The sequence below is a fragment of the Drosophila guanche genome, unplaced genomic scaffold (genome assembly GCF_900245975.1).
Source record: "Drosophila guanche unplaced genomic scaffold, DGUA_6, whole genome shotgun sequence".
Taxonomy (NCBI): domain Eukaryota; kingdom Metazoa; phylum Arthropoda; class Insecta; order Diptera; family Drosophilidae; genus Drosophila; species Drosophila guanche.
The window spans coordinates 82,512-105,539 of record NW_022995759.1 but is presented as its reverse complement, the minus strand read 5'-3'; the positions used below and the strand labels follow the sequence as shown (position 1 = coordinate 105,539).

The 23,028-nt window shown below is 37.6% G+C and overlaps 3 protein-coding genes across 8 annotated transcripts in view; 1 reads left to right on the top strand and 2 right to left on the bottom strand.

The window, feature by feature from the left end:
• Positions 1-1,833, bottom strand: part of LOC117590613 (microphthalmia-associated transcription factor) — a 10,427-nt gene extending 8,594 nt beyond the window's left edge. The window contains exon 1 of one of the 3 annotated variants that reach the window (XM_034283405.1): positions 1,430-1,833. In XM_034283405.1, the coding sequence (XP_034139296.1) occupies positions 1,430-1,608 (179 nt within the window). In that variant the 5' untranslated portion in view covers positions 1,609-1,833. The remainder of the gene's footprint in view (positions 1-1,429) is intronic. The other 2 variants (XM_034283403.1, XM_034283402.1) reach the window with 2 other exon arrangements.
• Positions 1,834-6,560: 4,727 nt separating this feature from the next.
• On the top strand, positions 6,561-10,730 carry LOC117590602 (phosphatidylinositol 5-phosphate 4-kinase type-2 beta). 3 transcript variants are annotated; one of them, XM_034283379.1, is made up of 10 exons: positions 6,561-6,692; positions 7,125-7,282; positions 7,345-7,442; positions 7,572-7,821; positions 7,882-8,012; positions 8,066-8,234; positions 8,458-8,609; positions 8,663-8,757; positions 10,428-10,492; positions 10,548-10,664. In XM_034283379.1, exons 2-10 carry the CDS (start codon positions 7,145-7,147, stop codon positions 10,662-10,664), a joined length of 1,215 nt encoding a protein of 404 aa, XP_034139270.1. In that variant the 5' UTR covers positions 6,561-6,692; positions 7,125-7,144. The 3 variants fall into 3 exon arrangements, with proteins under 3 accessions (XP_034139270.1, XP_034139271.1, XP_034139269.1); XM_034283380.1 differs by having other exon boundaries at positions 6,562-6,692; positions 7,121-7,282; XM_034283378.1 differs by lacking the exon at positions 6,561-6,692 and having other exon boundaries at positions 7,121-7,282; positions 10,548-10,730.
• Positions 10,731-12,288: 1,558 nt separating this feature from the next.
• On the bottom strand, positions 12,289-18,673 carry LOC117590601. Of its 2 annotated transcripts, none has more exons than XM_034283376.1 (12): positions 18,546-18,673; positions 16,544-16,678; positions 16,380-16,472; positions 16,103-16,248; positions 15,667-15,827; positions 14,119-14,346; positions 13,646-14,062; positions 13,404-13,549; positions 12,854-13,327; positions 12,661-12,803; positions 12,515-12,596; positions 12,289-12,463 (listed from the first exon to the last, which is right to left on the bottom strand). In XM_034283376.1, exons 2-12 carry the CDS (start codon positions 16,667-16,669, stop codon positions 12,461-12,463), a joined length of 2,019 nt encoding a protein of 672 aa, XP_034139267.1. In that variant the 5' UTR covers positions 16,670-16,678; positions 18,546-18,673; the 3' UTR covers positions 12,289-12,460. The 2 variants fall into 2 exon arrangements, with proteins under 2 accessions (XP_034139267.1, XP_034139268.1); XM_034283377.1 differs by having other exon boundaries at positions 16,422-16,472.
• Between the last annotated feature and the right edge of the window lie 4,355 nt (positions 18,674-23,028).

Below are 23,028 nucleotides of genomic sequence, written 5' to 3'. Positions count from 1 at the left end.
CCCCCCCCCCCCCCCCCCGCCCCCCAAAGGCCGAAAACCTCCCAAATCTACAATTTTGAAAAATAAAATAAATCTTAAAATCCTCCATTCTGTAGGGAATGACCATATCTATCAGATCACCAAATTGGGATTCGATTGGATCATTATTATAGCCACAATGAAGAGCTTAATTTCCAGTGGCTAAACCCACCCCGTCCCGCAGCTTATATTTATTTTTCCCACGTTCTCTCATTCACACTCGCCTTCTGCAGTGTGCGGCCTCTGCCTCTCGCGTTCCTGTGCCTCTGCCTCTGCCGGGACTCTGCTGTGGGTGGCTCTAGAAAAGGGGGGCGAGCTAATGGAGCGTGTTGGCGTGAAAAGTGTTGTAGTTGTAGATGACAGATGAAGAAAATATGTAAACTTTGACAAAAACCGGTACAGATGTAGTACTGAGTACCGGGTATAAAAGTTGTGACGCGTAAGAAGCGTCTCCACGTCCCCTTCTCGTTTAATGTATTGATGGTTTGTCAAATGCTGAATCGTACAAGTGGTTTCCTTTCGTACGGTGGGTTTCCGGGGGTTTTTTTCGTTTACTTTTGAGTAGTTTCCAATAGTTAACAATTAATAGAAATTTAATAAAGCTTTTCTTAAAGGAACTTCTTTTATATCTGGTTCTGTATGTATGTACATATATTTTCATATACACGTATGTATAATCTTACATATGTGTATATGTACATGAACATGCATATTAAATATGCATAGTTTGTTTGTATTTACATATATGCACATGCATATGAATGTATGTATGTATGAATGTGGTACCGGCATCGTCTCGAATTACATACATACATACTTCTTGTTTAACATGACCCGTAACCCGCGATAGAAACGGTATTCAGTATAGAATGTAACAATAGATGCATATAAATGTACATGTGTATGTATGTACATACAGATGTTTTAATACAGCAATTCACATTTTTTTTTTCCAACATTAAAATACAATATACTATCTACATATGTTTTCATTTTATTTTAATAGAAAATTATTTACCACAATACACGTTAAATGTATGTATTTTTTAATTATACATATGTACATATGCTCGCATACATATGTATGGAGGTACGTGAATCAAATATGTGCATGTACACATACCAATGTAGATATATACATATATTCATATTTGTACTTATGTATAAATGTATGTCCGATAAGATAATAAAATAGCGCTAATCATACGCCAAATAAAATCGTGATGTACATACATATGAATGTACATATATATGTATGCATATACGCTAACGCATGTGTACATATGTATGTAAACACACTCAATTATATTTGATCATGGATATATATGGATATATGTATGTACATGGTAGTGAAAATGTAATTTGAATTATTTCACATAACTCATATTTTCCAGTTCTTAAAACTACTTACATTTCGTCAGATCGCAAAGACCTCGTTGATGACTTTAATTCATAAAATTCCACGTTCTCAGAGCTACCTGCTACAGTAACATTCGGCAGTAGATCCATATTATCGTTGTCGTTTAGCAAATTAAGACTTAACTCGTCAAACTCCATATCAAAGCCTAGATCAATGCCCGACTCAGTCATTTTACCGACAGAAAAGTTGTACGGTAAGCACACGAATTATTTTTAAATATAAGTTCTTTTTGGCATGTATGTTATTATATTGTAACTAGTAGAATACGTTGTCACATATTCGCAAATCTACGCATATAGGCGTCATCACAGCCAAACCAGACGGATCCACAAACGAATACTTTCAACTTCCACAACCGACTGGAGCTTTCAATAGCGGTGAGCTGAACGAAAATAGGAGTAAGCGATCGCACCATCGATTGGTTAGCATTTTATGTTTGTATGTTGTGTTCATAATAAATATGAAAAATACGATTAATTTAAAATTTAAAAGCATGTTTATTAAACAAAATGATACAATTTTCGCTTGCAATTTGCCACTAAGATTCGTACCTTGGCTAACAAAAAATTAAAATGTGCATAAATGTACATACATATGCATGTGTATAGAAAATATAAAATATTCAAAATATTATCCATGACAGATTCATGTCAAAACCGTACATCAGTTTAAATTGTTGATTAAATCGAATATTATATTATCGATGGAAATATTATCGACTTCGAATGTTAAGATTTTGAAGTATTAATCTACAGGTAAGTATGAGAAAAGTGGTCAAACATGGCTGTCCATGCGTCTTTCCGTCTTGTTTGCCGCATGTTTCCGAAAGACGATAAGAGCTAAAACCAAAAATTGTATCCAGACCTCTGTAACATACAAACCCTACAAATGTATTTAAAAATTTAGACCTGTAACCGCATTTCGGACAGCACAAAGGACGAGTATCTGTAGCATTTCCACTTATTATTACATATTACTTTTGTCAGCCAAATCGCGTACAGTTTATTTTTAGGCGCTCTGGAATTTGCAAAAGTTATATATATACCCGGTACTCAAAGAGTAATTAAGGTATATTGAATTTGTGATCGGAACCGACCCTATAATCGACCCTATAAACTATGTGCATATATTCTTGATCAGCATCAATAGCCGAGTCTTTGTCAGTCCGTCTTGTTTGACGCCTGTTTCTCAGAGGCTATAAGAGCCAAATTTTGTGTGAAGACTCATGTGATATCACACCCCCACAAAGGACGAAAATCTCTAATATCCACAATTTTGAGGATATGAGAAATCAAAAAACACAGTTCCCTATAGGACTTCCATATCTATCAGACTCTGGAAATAGGATCAGATGGGATCATTATTATAAGTAGAATAAAGAGATTCATTGCAGTGGCTACATTTACATTTTTTCTACATGTCATATACATCTACATATAACACTTCGCACGCCAACACGCTCTGTTATCTCGCCCCCCTTCCCAGTTACGTACATTGCATGAGGCAGAGTGTGGAATGAGAGAAGGTTAAAAAACGAAACAAAGCTGCTGGAAGGGTGGAGCTAGCCACTGCAAATTCCTTTCTTTATTCTGGCTATAATTATGATCCTATCTAATGTAACAGTGTGTACATGTAATGTAACATACATACAAGAGCTGGATGCAAAACTTGTCTGCCCTATCTCTTTTGGTAACTGAGTACTAGGCGCTTGTAAGAACGGACAGGCGGACGGACAGACAGACAGTTTTATATCGACTCGGCTATTGGTGCTGATCAAGAATATACAGATATACCTTGTGGGGTCGGAAACATTTTCTTCTCTGCGTTAATCCTAGTACTCAGATAGGAAAAAGGGGCCGCTTGAAAAATCAGGGATGATATTCGTTTGGAACGGATAAGAAATGTTGTCGAGCACAAACTACTTTATAGCAGGGCAGTGCTCAGATCGAAAAAAACTGTCCGATTAATCCTAGAAAATCAGCCGATAGTATTTTGTGATATATTTTGGGTTATTCGATGGTAGTTTCCGAACAGCTCGAAAAAGATACAGTTGCGAGGATACAAAAATACCGCTGAAATGGACAACGTGACAACCGCGCTTTTCAACGAGCGTGAGAGCCATCAAAAGGCAAAAAAGGAATCAAACTTTATAGATGAATGAGATTGTATTGAATTTATTTGCACTTATTTGAACGCCAGTAGCTTCCTGTTGACAAGAAACAGACCCGGCTGAGGTGTTAACCAAGAGTTTTACAACTTCGCTACGGGCGTAAATATTCCTTGGCACGGCCTTGCTGCTCCATCAATCAAAGAAGGCTACAGATGTTACTCCCAGGCATATGCAAATTCTCAAAGAATACTGATGGCCTTTTAGTCATATTTTCAAACTGCGGAAAATGCAAAGGGTATTGATAGATGGGTTTCCATACTCATACTCCATGCTTATAATACTCACATGTATAGACAAACGACCATCCTGGTTTCTTTCCTGCAGATACGGGTTTAATGAATGTTGTCGGCGCTTATTTCGTGATTTGTCCTCCTCCTCCCCTAATTCCCCATTTAAACAAATTTCCTGCATGGATTAATTTTGCTTTCATTGTTTTATTCACCTTTTATTCACTTTTCAGGTATTTTCAAAATGTAAATAAAACAGAACGGCTTGCTGAGCAGTGTAACCATACGGAACGCGGTTTTCACCTCTACTAGCAAAATCTATTGCACAGTTTGCTAGCAAACGTGTTTTCGGATCTAAGTACCAGGCTTAATTTTTAAAGGATTTGTAAACAATATAAATCGGAATGAGTTTGAAAAACTAAGTAACCATTATTACTAGAAAATCAGGCGATAGGCTGATAGGCGCTCGAAAACTAAAAGATATGTTTTTTATTCCGAAAGGGGACCGTGGACCATGGAGAGCAAAAAATCAAAACTTAGCAAGCGCTTACGTGAAATTACCGAGGAAAACATCCCACTAGAAGCACTTAATTAATTGCTTGATCCAGTTTGTATACTTTTTTTTCACAAAATAAACGAATCGAAACAGCTGTCTGAGTTGTGTAACCGTACGACATGCAGTACACACCTATGGTGACATTCGGCCGCTAGAATATATGGCACATTTCCAATTTGAACTAGGCTTTATTCCACACATTTCCTTGTAACTTGATAACATATTAATTTATGTTGTTTAGCTTGATTATTTAGATCTGCATGTAATGTCAAAATGAGTTAAACGAAAATCCCCTTTCAGGCCACTGGTTAATACGCGCCCAAGCGAACAGGCTGGGTGACCTTTATAATGCTTTCTGCAGCAGATTTATAGAAGAGGAAGCGGAGGAAGCAGTGAAAGTCCTGCTTCTGCCCGACCCCCTGCAGAACGCGGCTAAAACAAGTGGTGCTCACTTTTATTGATAATGTTTTATCAGCGCATCAGGATGGGATAACTGTTGCCTCCATGTCTCACACTCTGAAAATAGGAAAGACATGTTTTTTTTTTTACTATTATGTGTCACACGAACTGCGAAAACGGTTTAAATGTGAAATATGGAAAATTGAGGAGCACAACTGAAACGCAACCAAACTCCAAAATTGAAGAAGATTGGAATGAACGACTAATTTGTATACCCTGTACTCGAGGAGTAAATAGGGTATATTGTATTTGTGGGGAATAACGGATGTTTGTAACGCACAGATGGAAACGTTTCCGACCCCATAAAGTATATATATACTTGATCAGCTTCAATAACCGAGTCGATTGAGCCTTGTCTGTCTGTCTGTCCGTCTGTCCGTCCTTATAAGCGTTGGATCTCAGAGACCATAAAAGCTAGAGCCACCAAATTTTTGCAGCCACCAATTTCCAGTGGCTAAACCCACCCCGTCCGGCAGCTTATATTTGTTTTTTTGCACATTCTCTCATTCACACTCTACTTGGCGCAGTTACTGCCACGTCTCTGCCGTGACTTTGCAGTGTGTTGCTCTAGGGAAGGGGGGGGGGGGGGGGGGGGGGGGGGGGGGGCGAGCTAAAGGAGCGTGTTGGCGTGAGAAGTGTTGTAGATGTAGATGACAGATGATAAAAAATGTAAAATTTTACAAAAAACCGCCAAGGTGCAGATGTAGTACTGAGTGCCGGGTATAAAAGTTGTGACGCGAAAAAAAGCGTCTCACACGTCCCTTCTCGTTTTTGTATCTACCTCCACACCAGCACCTCTATCTAATATATGTTTTAATTGTATGTTCCCGAACGAAAGCAGCTGTTTTGTTTTACTTATTCTTTGAAACTTTGTGAAAAGTTAATTAAAAGTTAAAAAACATGGAATAAGAAATGGATTCAAGCAGGAGACTACTTTTGGTGTAATTGACGGCTCTTGTAGCCAACAGGGCAATCAACGCTGACAAGATTGGGTAAGCCCGTACCTGGCTCGAATGGTCCGTTTTCTATAGATGGGAGAATTATAAATCATATACATATGTGTATAGGAATGGAAACAAGTCAACAAGTCAAGTACCCTTTTGCACACTCCACAGTTTGAAAATATTACTGAAAGGCTTTGGGAATTTGCGCATGTCTGAGAATAACTTCTGCCGCCTTTTTGGATTGGTGGGGCAGTACTTGGTGCCGAAACGGAATAAAACTTCAAAAATGTCGTTAACAGCCCAGCCTGGACTGTGTCTGGGCAAGATGAAGATACTGGCGTTCAAAGAAATTATTATAATAAAAAATTCAATATATTCTCATTCATTTATAATAATCGTTTCCCCTTTCGACTTTTTTATGGCCTCAATTTATTACGGTGGACATTTTTTTCTGCTTCGACTACTTATTTGCTTACATTTTATTGGGGACTTACGTTCATTTTGTTAGGTCGTACAGAAGAAATTCATCTTATTCGAGCTGCTAGCAAACGACCTTCGAATACCACATAAATCCATCGGCTGATCTCTACCATGCTTGAACCTATTAAAGTAGTTAAATAATAACATTAATGCTCTGAATAAATTAAATTGTCATTTCATGAATACCCTGCAGATAATATCGACAGATTTCTATGGTAAAGTTTCCTTTAACGTATCGATATTATTATGCATGTTGGAAGTAGGCATGTGAAGATACAGATATGCATCTGTATTCGATACTATACGATATTTCCTTCTACAATTGTGTAGACTAGGTAATTTTTTTCGTTTAATATGAAGTGCTTCTATAATCGAATTCCATATGAATGAACTGATATTTTGGTGATTGTGACTTAACGTAAGTTTACCTTTGTTTTTAATTAAATGAATAAAACTTGTCGCTAACTCCCTGTAATTTTTCGCAAAAGAATATCCATGGAATTATACGCACATACATTTGAACGTATACAGACACTGGCATGTATGAAGATTTACATGCATATTTATGTATTCATGATTTAATATCAACACTTTTAAGCGTAAGCTAACGAAAAAAGAAATATGTGTATGTCGATGTGTCCTTGTTTTGGCGTTGCTTAGGTGCATATATACATTCACATAATACATACAATTTATTTATTGACAAATATTTCATGGATATATGGACATACATATGTATGTACATGAATTTAATATGCACCCTATACTGTATAGAGATACACATGTTTATGTTCTTAGACAAACATACAATTTTTCTTAATTATTTTACTTTTAAAATGATTCAAGACAGACGCATTAGCCAGCCGGAACATGGATAAAAAGATCTCTTCAATGTCGCAACCGCGAATATTAAAAAAGAAGCACTTTAGAGTAAAACATCAAAAAGTAAAACTATTCAGAGCTAACGAACCGATTCTGAGTGTATTTATGTGGGGCATAAACCACACAGTACGTTATACAATTAAATTGTAGTCGAAATATTTATTAAAAGCTTATACATATTTTTTCAGATAAATGAATTAAGCCATGTAAATATACCAGTGATGCTTCTCCCAGATGACTTTCGGGCTTTTTCAAAAATTAAAGTGGATAATCATTTATTTAACAAGTAAGAGCTCAAAATTATATTCTCAAGGGGATAGCCGTACAGATTACTTAATCCATTAAATTCATTTTCGTAAAAGCTATCTATAAAAGCCAATGAGTTATTAGCAATTTAAATCTATTACATTTTAAGGGAAAATATGCCGTCACATTTTAAAGTAAAAGAATATTGCCCCCTAGTCTTTCGTAATTTGCGAGAGCGATTTAATGTTGATGATGTTGATTATCGCGAGTCCTTGACTCGATCACAGCCGATACGGATCGACTCTTCCGGAAAGTCAGGGGCACAGTTTTACCAGAGTTATGACAAGTTTTTTATAATTAAAAGCTTAACATCAGAAGAAATTGAGCGTATGCATGCCTTTCTAAAGCACTATCATCCGGTAAGTAAAATGTTGAATTTTATTAAAAATATATACAAATATATATATATTTGTTTTTAGTACGTTGTTGAAAGACATGGAAAAACACTTTTGCCGCAATATTTGGGAATGTATCGGATCACTGTGGAGAGCGTGCAATATTACTTTGTCGTCATGCGGAATGTTTTCAGTTCTCATTTAACAATCCACAAGTATAATAAAATTAATTATTTCGCCTATTCGTAACCATACTATTTTTTTATAGAAAGTTTGATTTAAAAGGTAGTACTGTGGATCGTGAAGCATCTGAAAAGGAGCTCGAAAAACTTTTGCCAACATTGAAGGACAATGACTTTATAAAACAGAAAGTCAAGCTGGAAATTGGAGGCGAGGCAAAAAAAAAATTAATGGATACTTTAAACAATGATGTGGATGTAAGTATATGAACTCTTTGGTCATACATAAACATTAAATATTCACGGACTTCATACCTCTTATAATTATACAATTAAGTTTTAACATTCAACTGCAGGAATTAATACAAATAAATAGTCCACCAGGTGTACAACATAAGCCGCCATTAAAACTCAAAACTTAATGCTATACAAATTCTATATCGAACTAACCGATGAACCTAATACATGTTTACTAATATAGCTTCTTACCAAGCTGCACATTATGGACTATTCATTGTTAGTCGGTGTACATGACTGTGTGCGAGCGGAAGAGGAAGCCCTACAGGGAGATAATATACAAGCTGCTGGTCGCAGCGAAAATAGCGAAAGCGAGGAGTGCGATAGTGGAGAACGGTAAAGGACATTTTTAAAAACCTTTTGCATAATTGATGTATATTTCTTTTTAGCTGGACGTACAACACGCCTCCAGATTCACCAAGAGGTGCGCAGTATAAAGAAGTCGTATATGAAGTTGATATATACGCCATTCCAAGTGTTGAAGGTAAAGAGTTTTCTAACACTGAAAGATACGGCTATCCCAAACACTATACTTGCAAACGAGAAGGGACGTGAGAGACGCATCTTAATCGTCACAACTTTTATACCCGGTACTTATTGTATTTGTGCGCAAAGTGAATGTATGTAACGCACAGAAGGAAACGTTTCCGACCCCATAAAGTATGTACATTCTCGATCAGCATCAATAGCCGAGTCGATAGAGCCATGTCTGTCTGTCCGTCTTGTTTGTCGGCTAGTTCTCAGAGACTACAAGAGCTAGAGCCACCAAATTTTGGCTCCGGACTGCTGTATGCTCACACTGAAACCAGTGTATTTTTAAAAGGAAATGGCCATATCTATCAGATCACCAAATTGGGATCCGATCGGATCATTATTATAGCCACAATGGAGAAATTAATTTGCAGTGGCTAAACCCACCCTGTCCCGCAGGTTTTGTTGCTCTTTTTACACTCTCTCATTCACAATCTGCTTCTGCTTCACTCGGCCCCTGCCTCTGCCCTCCCCCTGGCTCTGTCTCTTCCGACTTTTAACCCACCCCGTCCCGCAGCTTATATTTGTTTTTTTTTTTGTGAGGGCGCTGCCTCTGCCTCTACCGCAAGTCAGCAGTATGTGGGTCTAGGGAAGGGCGGCGAGCGTGTTGGTGTGAGAAGTGTTGTAGATGTAGATGACTTTGCAGCATTAAGCTACTGACAAAAGCTTGTTGCTATAGAACATACGTGTAATATGTGAATACGATAGAGAAAGAGGAAGAACATGCATTTAATAGGTGAATATCGAAATTGAAAAGAAGAAGAGATTAAATTGATTTGAATAGGCTGAGCCGGCTTGTCGTCGTGAACCGAAAAATAAAGCTCTAAAACTAAGACTTGACCAACGCTCCTCAACGCCTTTGTCACCGGTTTTCGATTAAAAATTTTCAAAAAACCAAGACTAGGTTTTTAACGCTCTGTATTAGAAAAAGAGTGACCATCAAAGTTGCGTATAAGAAATTTTCATAGATGGCGCCACTTTCGAAAAATCTGCTGTGAAACCTAGCGGTCATTATTTCACAGAATGTGCGGGGAAAAAGTACCAATTTTATTGCTGTTTTAAATATCTCATAAATTGGAAAATACGATTAACTGATCCAATATTTTTGATGCATTTTATTTAGTAGGCTTTTTACTTTGTGTTCGGTAATGTGAACGATATCTAGTGGTTGGCGATGTCTTCTCCATCTAGATGTAGTCCTGAGTGCCGGGTATAAAAGTTGTGACGCGTAAGAAGCGTCTCACACGTCCCTTCTCGTTTTTTAAATACACTTGTAACAGTGTGAGTATACAGCAGTCTGTAGGTACAATTTGCTGGCTTTAACTCTTTTAGTGTCTGAGAACTAGCCGACAAACCAGACGGACGGACAGACAGACAGACATGACTCTATCGACTCGGCTATTGATGCTGATCAAGAATATACATACTTTATGGGGTCGAAAACGTTTCCTTCTGTTCGTTACATACATGCGTTGTTCCCCACAAATACAATATACCCTTTTTACTCTTCGAGTACTGGGAATAAAAAGTTAAACTTTCTGACTTAGCAATATAGACAACATAGAAATATAAATCAGGTAGTTATCATATTTTATTCATCTTTTTGTTTTAATTTTATTTCAGAAAAACGAGAAATATACTTTATAGCTATTATTGATGTCCTTACTCAATACGGAGTCAAGAAACAGGTAGTTTAATAGGAATTAATTACTTCTTGCCATACCTAATATTTTAAAATTTCAGGCGGCAAAAGCAGCAAAGACGGTTAAGTATGGTAGTAACGTTGATGGAATATCGACATGTGACCCAGAACAATATGCCAAAAGATTCTTGGAATTTATGGATAAAGCTATAGAATAAGACATAATAATCATTGTATTTGCCACATTAAAAATGTTAAATTTATACATATAAGTTATAAACAAATATGAGACATTAGTCGTTTTTGCTTCCCTCATGTTTACTTTTGACCGATGTGCGATCCTAGGCGACGTGTGCATGTGTTCCATTTTAACAGGACAAGGGTGGACAATTTGAAATATGATAAATTAGAAGAACATAATTAAAATTTGTATTATACCGAAGAGTAAATAGGGTATATTGTGTTTGTACACAAAGTGGATGTATGTAACGCACAGAAGGAAACTTTTCCGACCCCATAAAGTATATATATTCTTGATCAGCATCAATAGCCGAGTGGATATAGCCATGTCTGCCTGTCTGTCCGTCCGTCTTGTTGAGCGCCTGGATCTCCGAGACTATAAAAGCTAGAGCCACCCATTGCATCCAGATGTCTGGATGCTCACACTGTTTCAAGTGTATTTCAAAATTTCGCCACGCCCCTTCAGCTCCCGCAAAGGGCCCAAGTCTGCGGTATTCATATGAAGTTAAGAGAAAACTAATAACGCAATTCTGTAGGGAAGGACCATATCTATCAGATCACCGAATTGGGAACCGATTGGAAAATTATTATACTCAGAATGAAGAAATTATTTCAGCAGTTTTTATACCCGGTACTCGAAGACTAAATAGGGTATTTTTGTATTGAGAATTTTAAATTTTTCCTTCATCTGTCATCTACATCTACAACACTTTTCACACCAACACGCTCCGTTAGCTCCCCGCTCTTCCCTATACCCACCCACTCGCGGCAGAGGCAGTGCCCGCACAAAAAAAAAAAGAAAATATATAAAATAAATATATAAATATGGCTCATTTTTACATACACTTGTAACAGTGTGAGCATACAGAAGTCTGGATGCAAAATTTGGTGGTTCTAGCTTTTATGGTCTCTGAGATCCAGGCGCTCAACAAGACGGACGGACGGACAGACAGACAGACATGGCTCAATGGACTCGGCTATTGATGCTGATCAAGAATATATATACTTTATGGGGTCGGAAACGTTTCCTTCTGTGTGTTTACTTTGTGCAGTACTTTGTACTTTGTGCAAAAAAATCGCTAAGGTACAGAAGTAGTATTGAGTACTGGATATAAAAGTTGTGACGCGTAAGAAGCGTCTCACACGTCCCTTCTCGTGTTTATTCTTTTGCATGTTCTCTCTCACTGTCCTTGTAGTGTAGTGTGCGGCTCTAGGTCATGGGCGAGCTAAAACAGAGTGTTGGCGTAAGAAGTGATGTAGATGTAGAACAAATGTAAAATTTAAAATAAAAAAAAAACTACAAGGTACAGATGTACTACTGAGTACCGGGTATAAAAGACGCGTTCTCGTTTTCTCCTATCTTCATTACAATGGCAAATGCCAAAAATATCAGTGTGATATCACAGGAGTCTTCACACATAATTTGATGATTCCAGTTCTTATAGTCTCTTATATCCTCGCGCTCATCAAGACTGACGGACACACAGACAGAAATAGACTCGGCTTTTGATGCTGATCAAGAATATATTAACTTAATGGGGTTCTGTGCGTTACGCACATTGCGCCGACCACAAATACAATATACCCTATTTACTCTTCGAGTTCCGAGTATAAAAAGTTTACAGTTTTATTTGAAATTTCAAAAAGATAGTTATTAATTCCTTAAATATTTCGAATATAAGAAAATACACGTATACTTCTGTGGGTTCAAATAGGCTAGGCTGCTTGGTTAATTAAGAACGAAATAGTGCATTCCGATTGTTGTAAAGCTCCATTACTAAAATGAGACAAATCAGTAAAATTCCATATTTTTATGGCAAATACGTACCACAAAACGGTTTACTTGATAACGTGGGGTAGGGGGCGGATGATTTTCATTGGTATTCATATTTTCGAAGCGTTCTCGAATACTGAAAATATATTTGTATAGAAGCAAGATCTGCTTACTTTTATTTAATTTCAGTTGGTACTCACGTCTTTGCACTTTCTAATGAATCGTTGGAAACCTGTTGAGAATAAATGTCTATTCGCCCTTCACTAAGCTCACGTTCTATTTCGTTAATCTGCCATTTTTCAAATTTGGCGCGCAACTGTTTAGCTCGAGCTGCGTTCTGAGCCTGTGTGATTCAATCGACATTATATTGTTCGTTATCCATATAAATCTTACCTCTTTGAGTGCCTGGTCACAGCAACTTGATTTTGGGGTATCTTTTTCAAAGTCACTTTCATCGTCTTCACTGTCCTGATCCTCTTCGCTTTCAGATTTATCAAAATAAGGAATATTTTCAGGTGGCGGAGTGAAGCATTTGAGTGGATTGGGTTTCCTTGGCTTATCGACATCAGCAGCTCCTTTTCCCTCTAATTCACGGAACTTGTTTAAAATGTTCGATGCGGTTTGGGTTTTTTGCAGAACTGTGTCATTAAAAGATTTAGTTTTTTTTTTATCAAGCAGGTCAGCGTCGGAGTCCGGGGTTGACAATTTGACAACGCCTTCACGTGGTGGTGTCATGCGAAACTGACGCTTTTCATTCTCGATGGGCCGAAATTTTTCGAAAAAGTTAAACCTTTCACTTAATTCAGCTGTAGTTACTTTAACGTCTTCTCCCTTTGAATCGGATTTAACAATATCTATATCAGCGTTCTAAGTACACACATACATACATGCATTCTCCTTTTAGGTATATTCATTTATTTTAATATTTTTTTCATAATCTTACCTCTTGTTCAATATTATGATAAGGGTCGATCACAATATTTTTATGGATATCTTGTCTATTATTCGGAATTTTAATCTTTTCATTGAAATTCGAATTGATATTAGCATCTAGTTCCATGAAGATGCTGCGCGATGTTTTACTAATAGCTTAATTTTTTTTTAAATGATTAAATACAAAATAATTACTGGTAATTGGTAATTGTGGTAGTTTAAAATTTGGACAAGTAAATAAAATATTCATACCAGATTCGAAAACATCGGCATCTTCTAGCAATCCCAAACTGTGGCTCCTTTCTTCTATCGATTGAATACTGCTTTCACTAAACATTTCACCGTTCTCAAATCGGTCTTTTATTGAACGAGCTGCTACACCGATTTCCGAATCAGGTATCTTACCCACTGAAGTAATTCCTTGTTCTGATTCAGCAACAGCTTGCTGGTACATTTCCTTTATCTTTGCCTGTTTACCCATAAATAACCGAGAACGAATGCTCTGAATTTCCTGCTTTCGTTCTTCGCGGCGTTCTTCTTTTGACATCATGTGACCTTGCTCAAATCTGTTTTTAATATCGTTCATGGCATCACCCAATCCCACAGGCCTCTCTTTTTCAGTTTCTTTTTTAACACGCATTAAGGCCGTGTCGCTGTCACCATCGTCATCTTTAAAGAATATGATTTGTAATAATGTTCAAATTATACAGAATAATCAAATTTACCTGAATCTAGAATCTTTTTTTCTCCAGTGTACAGTAGGCCATTTTTATGCAGTTTTGATAGTTTGGTTGATATGGAAGTACTTTTCTTTAGGTTTGCATCTTGGCGGTGTAGCGTTTGAACATCCTTATCATCCTTATCAGTTTTACCTCCATTTTCAAATACTTGAAATTTTGAGCGGACATTTATTTGATGAAGTTCCTCTAGTCCAAGATTCGGTTTATCGGATGCTGCGTAGAATAATTAAGATTCAGTAAAATTAAAATAAAAAAACGAGTAGGGACGTGTGAGACGCTTCTTACGCGTCGCAACTTTTATACCCGGCACTCAGTACTACATATGCACCTTAGCTGTGTTTTCCCAAATTTTAAATGTTTTCTGCGTCTGCGTCTACATCTACATAACTTCTCACGCCAACACGCTAATTTTGCTCGCCCCCCTCCCCTAGAGCCGCACACTGCAGATCCACGGCAGAGGCAGCGGCCGCAGACTGCAGAAGCAGAGTGTGAATGAGAGAATGTGAAAAAAACAACAAAAGCTGCGGGTGGGTATAGCCACTGCAAATTAATTTCTTCATTGTGGCTATAATATTGATCCAATCGGATTTGGTTATCTGATAGATATGGTCCCTACAGAATGGCGATTTTAGTTTTCTTTTATCTTCAAAATTTTAGCTTTGGGAGTTTTTCGCCCTTTTGCGGGGGCGGAAGGGGGCGTCGCTCATTTTTAAATACCCTGCGTTCAGTGTGAGCATACAGCAGTCTGGAGCGTAAGATGCGTCTCACACGTCCCTTCTCGTTTATTTTCGAATTTTACATTTGACATCTTACATTTTTTCTTCATGTCATTTACATCTGTAATCTACATCTACATCACTTACGCCAACAAGTTCTTTTAGCTCGCCCCCCTTCCCCAGAACCGCATGCGAGAATGCGGAAATAAATGCGAGAATAAGCAAAAAATAAAAAAAAAATGCTGGGCAGGTGGGCTTAGACACTGCAAATTCATTTCTTTATTCTGGCTATAATAATGATCCAATCTGATCCCAATTTGATGATCTGAAAGATATGGTAATTTCCTACGGAATGACGTTTGTTTGGCGTTTGTTTGTTCAGTGTGAGCAGTCTGGCGGCAATATTCTGTGGCTCTAGCTCTTATAGTTTCTGACATACAGACATGACTATATCGAATTGGCTATTGAAACTACTTTATAAACTCTTCGAGTACCATGTATAAAAAGCTGATGAATGAATAGCAAGGGTATAACAAGTTTTTATATGTACACATGCTTCACACTAAGGTTACCCCTAGCTCTTATATTGTCAGAGACCTAAGCTTTGGACGGTACGTATCAGAGCACCAGATCAGATGATCGCGAATTTTTACCAACTCTTTGTACGCTTGAAGGAGAGGTATATGAAAAGTGAGCAGAATTTTGCAACGCACAGAATCATCTTGATTGCACACTTGCGTATTAAATCATTGTTGGTTTCTTTTCGCTTAATGTTAGAGCCCTGTTTGGGTTTCACGTGAGTGTGTATTACAATTACCTCTAGCGACATCTGGGGGTAATTCAATCGGTTGATTCTCACGTATGATAAGCTCAGGTTTGCGTGGCTTAGATTCTTCATGAATTATTATAGGCGCAAAGATTAACTTGAAGTGAACCATGCAGTAGATTTTACCATCGTGAACGTGATAGCTCTCAGGTCTATATAGGGTAATAAAGTAAAACCATATAAGCAAAGATAATATTCTCTAATTTGTTTTAATATTAAAAACACGTTGTTTTGTAGTTTGTAAGCCGAAATCCAATTGGGGTTAAAGTTTATACAATATGTGTATAATTTGTGGTTTTCTTTCTGCTATATTCGCCAACATGCATGTTTAAACAGACGAAGAAACTGTCATGGTTTTTAAGGTCATATAACAATTCTTTATGCGGGGTTAAACAAAAAAATAAAAAAAATACACAAATATACAAACTTTAGTTGTTTTGAACAGTCTCTGCAACGTAAGCAGGTTTTATGGAAGATAACTTTTTCGTTTTTAAATTGAAGAATGGTTTCCTCCATTTTGTAAACGGGTTTATCGCACTGTCGACAGTTTTCCCTCTGCTCTGTAATTGGATTCTAAAAAAATGTATAATAATAATGTACATATGTACATATATTTATGTATGTATCTAATTATTCCCTGGAGTGTTACAATTTATTTTAAAAGAAGGTTGTGAAATGAGTTGATTAATCAATGAGTTGCTTACACGAAAAATGTCTTGGGCTTTACTAGAATCTCGTGAACGTACGTGAATAAGATTGCGTTTTTGTAGGTTGTCAAATTTACTAAAACTTCTTTTCTGTAATGAAAAAAAACAAATTGAATATTTATGATCTATTTAAATTTTTTATTATCGTATTGGTAACTTACCATTGAAATATTTTGGTTGTCATATTCACACTTTTTCGGTCTCTTCGATTTCACCTTTTTACTAGGCATTGCAATATTTCCAGAAGGTAACGGCGTTGTTCCAGCAATATTATTTTCGGGATTCATTTTATGGTCCTACAAAATAGTTGTTACATCTTCATTTTTGTCCAAATATTTAAAATTGTTTTTATTACATCTCATCTGCTACATGTATGTATGTAAATCACCTTTTGTACCAACTCGCAAAGTTAGCTCGGTCTTCTCTGCTGGATGCGAGGCAGAGTGCGCGCGAGAGAAAATGAGCAACGAAAATGAGAAAATGACGACATGCTAGAGGGGGTGGAGGGTAGCCACTGGAAATGATTTTCTTCATTCTGCCTATAATAATAATCCGAGCTGATCCAAACTCTGCAATCTGGTAGATGTGCTACATTCTCTAGGGAACTGCGTTTCATAAAAAATTGGGGAAACCACAGATTTTTGTCTTTTTTTTTAACGTGGTGGTCTAAATAATATTAGCGTTGCATTTCCAATTAATCTATCATTCCGTAAAGGTCGCCCACTCGATTTTGTTGGAATAAAGTTCAAAAATGTAGATACAGACTTGGAAATTTGCTTGGACGAATCGGAAAACACCACCCCTCCCGCCCATTTTCCACGCAATTGGCCCGCAGTCGTCATTTTCCTGACATAGCCTGCATTTCGGCATCCCACAGACTATGTTTTGTTCGGGAAATTGTTCTTTTCTAAAAGACCCAACATAATTTAGCTTTTTACTTACGGCTCGAGCCAACCCAACCTTTTCTGATGGACTGAGGGCTAAGAACTTTTTTTAAAGTATTTTTTATGCCTAGTATTTTTTCTAAAGTTTTTTTAGAGGTAGAACTTAGTTTTTTTCAAAAACTTAAGTAACTTACATCTGGTTGTAATTAACTTTGTCATTCTAAAAAGCTGATTAATGCACATATATAAAGTATACCCAAACACTTTGTGGTTTTAGCTTACAGTTTGAAAAATTCTTTCAAATGCCTAAATCATGATTTTGTGAGGTCTTTTAACGAAATTTTGACTTTAAGAAGTCGAATATGTCGAAAAAAATGTACATATGTACATACATACATATGTACCGGGAATAAAAGTTGTAACCCGTTCTAGTGCGTCTTCCAAAGTTCCTCCTCGTTTGTATAATTATAAAATGTTTTAATATGTATGCTATATATTTATGGCAGGGCTCCTCGGCGAAAATGATATGTGACCTAAACAAATGGAGGTATTAACTTTCCGAATGTTATGTTATTATACCCGGTACTCGAAGAGTAAATAGGGTATATTGTATTTGTGGGGAATAACGGATGTACATACATATTTACATATGAAACAATGTAAAAGTTAAAAGGGTTCACTATGTATGTATTTACTAACTAAGTACCGGGTATAAAAGTTCTGTCGCGTTCGAAGCATTTCACGCTCCTTCTCGTTTTGTTTGTTTATTAATACACATTCAGCTATGTACATATGTATTCGTATGTTCAATATATGCATGTACATATGTATGTATTTATAGATCTTAGGTAACTTAGGGACTTGCATCTACAGAAAAGATTGATTAAATGTACATAAGTAAATTATAATGGTATGTATAAATAATATGTACATATGTACGCATATATTTTTTGCATTTATTTACATGTATTCTTTCGTCATAGATTAGTATATAAGATGAGGTACATAAGAAAGAAGATAAACGAGGTTGAGAAAAAAACAGGACAGATGCGTTTGATACAATACGAATGCAAGAAATGCATTTGTATTTTTAAATAAAAATATACGAGTATATACATAAGTACATATATATGTTACTTCTTGGGTAAAATAAGATATGTGGGTCGCCAATTTTAGCATTTACAACGTACAGTAAATCATATCTACTACAAGGAATAATTTTATTTTCACGAAATTCTGTTATATCAATATAAAAAAATTTAATTTTCGTAACACTTACTTCAATTTTGGATAATAGAATAAATGGAGTAAAACAAATTTAATTTCGAAACCTAACGGCTAAAATTCAAAATTAATAGCGAACGTCGGTCTGAAGCTAAAGACCGAACTGCGGAGACTATTAGAAAATGCTAGGAGATTTTCAGTGTTGTGTAATTGTACTAAATATGTACATATACGCATGTGTTAGCAATGCAAGCTTTAAAAAAGAAAGCTTCTTTTGGAAAGCTTCTTTAATAATATTTAGGAACATATATTTGTAAAATTAGAAATTCTGCAAACACGTACCATTTTTATGTGCAAGCTGGCATTTAGGGGTACCTGAACAGGGAAGCCTTATTTACTTAAGAGTTGTAGTGGCGCTGGGAGTTGCAGCTGAACACAAAATAATTACAAGCAGCGAATGATATTATCGCATGCGATAAAGTTAGATAAATTATGCTGACAGAATCAAAGCTTAGCTCAGCAAAGCTTAGCTGTTAAATCAGCTGATTGGGTGAAGCTTTCGTTGATGACAGCTGTCAACATAAGCTTTTAGAACACGGTTTTAGCACTTCCGATCGCATTTAAACGGGACGAGCCCCCAGAAAAATTCTTCTTTTCGTCTATCTAAAATTCTGATCGGTTCGTGACCCGTCCGATAGTGAGTTAATTTTTCGACCCACCACGTGTGTGTGAAAAAGTAAAAAGTTAAAAACCGAACGCCGTGCAGTGAATATAAATATCAGTGAATTTAAATTTCACCTGGCCTAGAGCCATCCCAACGTTTTTGGGCGAGCGTGCAATCCACGCAATCCCAAACTTTTTGGACTGGCGTTCAATCCACGCCATCCACGACAGAAGAGAAATATAATTATCCACGGAAATCCCGGAAAGATTGGTAGGTCCAATGTGGGAGAGACCCGAACAAAGGTTCTTATAATAGCTCTTGGCTGTATTCCTTCCCCCCCCACAGGGCTTCGCTACGCTTTCCCCCCACACTCAGCCAGAGCAGCAGCGCATTGACGTTTTGTTGGCAATACGCTGAGGGGTGGGGAATTTTTCTTGGGAGACCGGTGGAAGCCCGGCTCCAGAACCTATGTAACACCATAGCCATGATGTAACTTCACAATGACCATGACGTAACCTTGCAGTAACCTCTGCGCAGGCGCCACAGCCGACAGTGTCGTACCGCTAAGAGGGCCACCATTATATNAAAAAAATATTGAACTATAACGTGCAGTCGGCCAAAGCCAACAGGGAACCATAATTAATATATTCCACAGCTTCTTCAAAACCCCAGCGAAAGGCCTTTCAGCGAGGGAGTACTGTAAGCATACATACATGCATACCAAACTGTGAGTGATAAAAGATCAAATTTTTTTTTGTTCCCTTTTGGTGCGTTCTTCCCGCTAGACGAACCGACCAGCGCATAAAAGTTTATGCACTAGCGCCAGAGCTTTGTTGCTTTTGCTGCTATTGTAATTTGTGCACGCCATGCATTCCATGCAGTTGCTTACATGGAGAAACTAGAACGAAAAGTACACTAGCCAACAAAAAAAATGTATTTTTTTGTTTTCCTTCTTTTCTTTTTTTTTGAACATATGCTTTTCATTATTATATTTAGTCCCATTCATTTATATTCCATATTCAATAATCGTATCTTAATTTAATGTTACATTTCACCTATTATATTCATACATACATTTACTTTTTCTTTGATATATTTTTATAATTTTCTTTCCTACTTTATATTATTTTCCTTTTTTTTTATTTGGGTAAATCGACATAAGTTGTTTCGAAATCTAGTGTAAAATCGATACTTTTGGATGTGTTTTGCGATGTTGAATAAATTTAGCTATAAGCGTTAATATGAACTCCTGCTAACTGCGCTTAACTTGAGGGGGTCATGCGTCGTGTAGGGAACGTAGGCAGAGGTATTGCGGCATAGACCTTTTTTTTGGGATCGCCGTATAACTTTATCGGATTATAGCGATCATGGAAGGGAGGGCATTCGTGGCCACATTTCCATCTTGCGCCACAAAATAAAGGTCTGGAAGCTAGGAGTTTTGTCTCTGTTCTGTCTGTTTCTTTTCACTATTGTTTCATAAACCGACTTGTTCATCGCACGCGAATTTTAATAACTTTATGTATATAGACGAGCGGATAGAGCAGCGGATCCTTCCCTTAACCCCCCCCCATCTCCCGACTGATAACGATACCGGAACAAGCGCGTGCCCCGTAGAAGCTCATCACCTTCCACCAGCTCAATAACGTTGCATACTACAGTAAATATAAATACATAAAATTATTTGGCGCCCAACGTGGGGCCCGAATTTCGATGGCCCCGTCCCTTATTTCTTAAAGTCAGACCAGCAGACTATTGAACATTTCGGTTTATTTAATTTCGTTGTTAATTTCTTCCCGTAAATGCTCGTGCACAGATTGTGGATCTGTTGTAAATTTCAATATAAATACACAGCCCTATCTGAAGTCAATTAGCATCCCAAAAGCATGCATTTGTTAGGCGTACTGGATTAATAAAAGCTTCAAAATAGCTTTTTTTCCGTTGCTTAGATACATTTCGCATGAATTTACCTTGTTCGTTTCCTATAGTTGGTAGATAGTCGCTGGATACGATAAACTGGCGCTAAGCTATTATCGTCCGCACAAATACCAACGCCTCTGTCTTTCTCTTAGCATCCTTTGCATCAGCACTAGTAATCGGTTGGATTACCTACGTATTCTCGAAGAACGTTCGCATCGACCCCAAAACTAGATTACCTTCATTTAATTTTGCCGCTTTGAATTTTTCTTAAAATTTTTTTTGTGTAATTATTTAAAGTTTTTGTCTTTGAAAAAAAAAAAAAAATTGTATATCAAATGATTTCGATAGGAGAGAGTGAGGAGATCGCTGTAGCAAAAAAATCAGCTGTCACCTGCTTTATTTGTACCGGTCCGGTGGTCCATGAATCGGAGGCATTAAGAGTTAGTTGTGGACACACTTTTCACAGTGTATGTTTTAATGCAAAGATTAAAAATAAGAAAGTGTGCCCAACCTGCAAACGAAACCTAGAGGAACCTTCCGCGGAAAAACCGACGGGATCAGGGACCACTACTCGGGCACAATCCAAAAGAGACACAACTGCTTCAGCTCATATAATGGCTGACGACAGCGTTACACCCTCCTGTGTAAATACACCAACAAACGAGAACTTTCAGCAATTNTATTTGTACCGGTCCGGTGGTCCATGAATCGGAGGCATTAAGAGTTAGTTGTGGACACACTTTTCACAGTGTATGTTTTAATACAAAGATTAAAAATAAGAAAGTGTGCCCAACCTGCAAACGAAACCTAGAGGAACCTTCCGCGGAAAAACCGACGGGATCAGGGACCACTACTCGGGCACAATCCAAAAGAGACACAACTGCTTCAGCTCATATAATGGCTGACGACAGCGTTACACCCTCCTGTGTAAATACACCAACAAACGAGAACTTTCAGCAATTAATTGCACATGCTATGGCTGCCGCCGCGACCCGTCAGTCGGAGTTACTGGCACAAGCCACAGCTCGACAGACCGATTTGATAATCCAAGCCTTACAGACAGGGTTCGAGAGATTATCTCCTACTGGGTATGTTCAATGCTCCAATCCAACTCCACCACCAACTTTTAGGCAGCAAACTGATCCTGGAGTTCCCAGCCATCAAAATTCTGCTACCTTGTTTCCATCGAATGGTCATGGTCTACCGCCGGAAAATAGAAATACTCCTATTGGTTCGGACTTGCGCCCAGATCGAATTAGCCAAATTATTTTTAATTGGAAACTTCGATTTTCTGGTAAATCTGTTTTAGGCGTCGACGACTTTATCTATCGGGTCGAGGCATTGACATCCCAAACGCTGCAGGGCAATTTCGAATTGCTTGCGCGGTATGCCAGCAACCTTTTTGAAGGAACCGCAAGCGAATGGTTTTGGCGGTACCACAAAAGTGTACCTATGGTACAATGGGAGGGCCTTTGCCAAGCTCTTAAAAGTCAATTCAAGGACGAACGAACCGACCTACAGATAAGAGCGAGCATCGATAGACGCAAACAAAAAGATGGAGAAAGTTTTGACGAGTTCTACGAGTCAATCATTTCTCTTGCGGATAAGCTCTCTATTCCCATGTCGGAATCTTCTCTCTTAGAGTCGCTTAGGCCTAATTTGCGCCTGGATATTCAGCATGAACTCCTATATGAGGAAATACTCAGCATATCAAAACTTCGGCATTTTGTCAGAACTCGAGAGATCTTCCTACAAACAGTAGGAAATCACGCTTTACCAAAATCTCGTCCAGTGCCGATGCCGCGCCGATCTGTCAATGCAGTTCAATGTCAGGTAGAGTGTGAAACAGAAACCGAGGTATCGGATGACGAAGAAATGGGAATAGCCGCCCTTAATTTAGTGTGCTGGAATTGTGAAGCAACTGGTCACCGCTACCAGGATTGCGATAGCCCGGTTC

Excerpts from the sequence above, each read along its gene's own strand:
- LOC117590602 (XM_034283378.1), top strand. The coding sequence starts at position 7,145 with ATGGATAAAAAGATCTCTTCAATGTCGCAACCGCGAATATTAAAAAAG. Across the intron at positions 7,283-7,344 it reads TGTGGGGCATAAACCACACA|ATAAATGAATTAAGCCATGT; the intron begins GTACGTTATACA and ends ATATTTTTTCAG. Across the intron at positions 8,235-8,457 it reads CTTTAAACAATGATGTGGAT|CTTCTTACCAAGCTGCACAT; the intron begins GTAAGTATATGA and ends TTACTAATATAG.
- LOC117590601 (XM_034283376.1), bottom strand. The coding sequence starts at position 16,669 with ATGAATCCCGAAAATAATATTGCTGGAACAACGCCGTTACCTTCTGGA. Across the intron at positions 16,473-16,543 it reads ACAACCAAAATATTTCAATG|AAAAGAAGTTTTAGTAAATT; the intron begins GTAAGTTACCAA and ends TTTTCATTACAG. Across the intron at positions 14,063-14,118 it reads AAAAAAGATTCTAGATTCAG|ATGACGATGGTGACAGCGAC; the intron begins GTAAATTTGATT and ends TATTCTTTAAAG.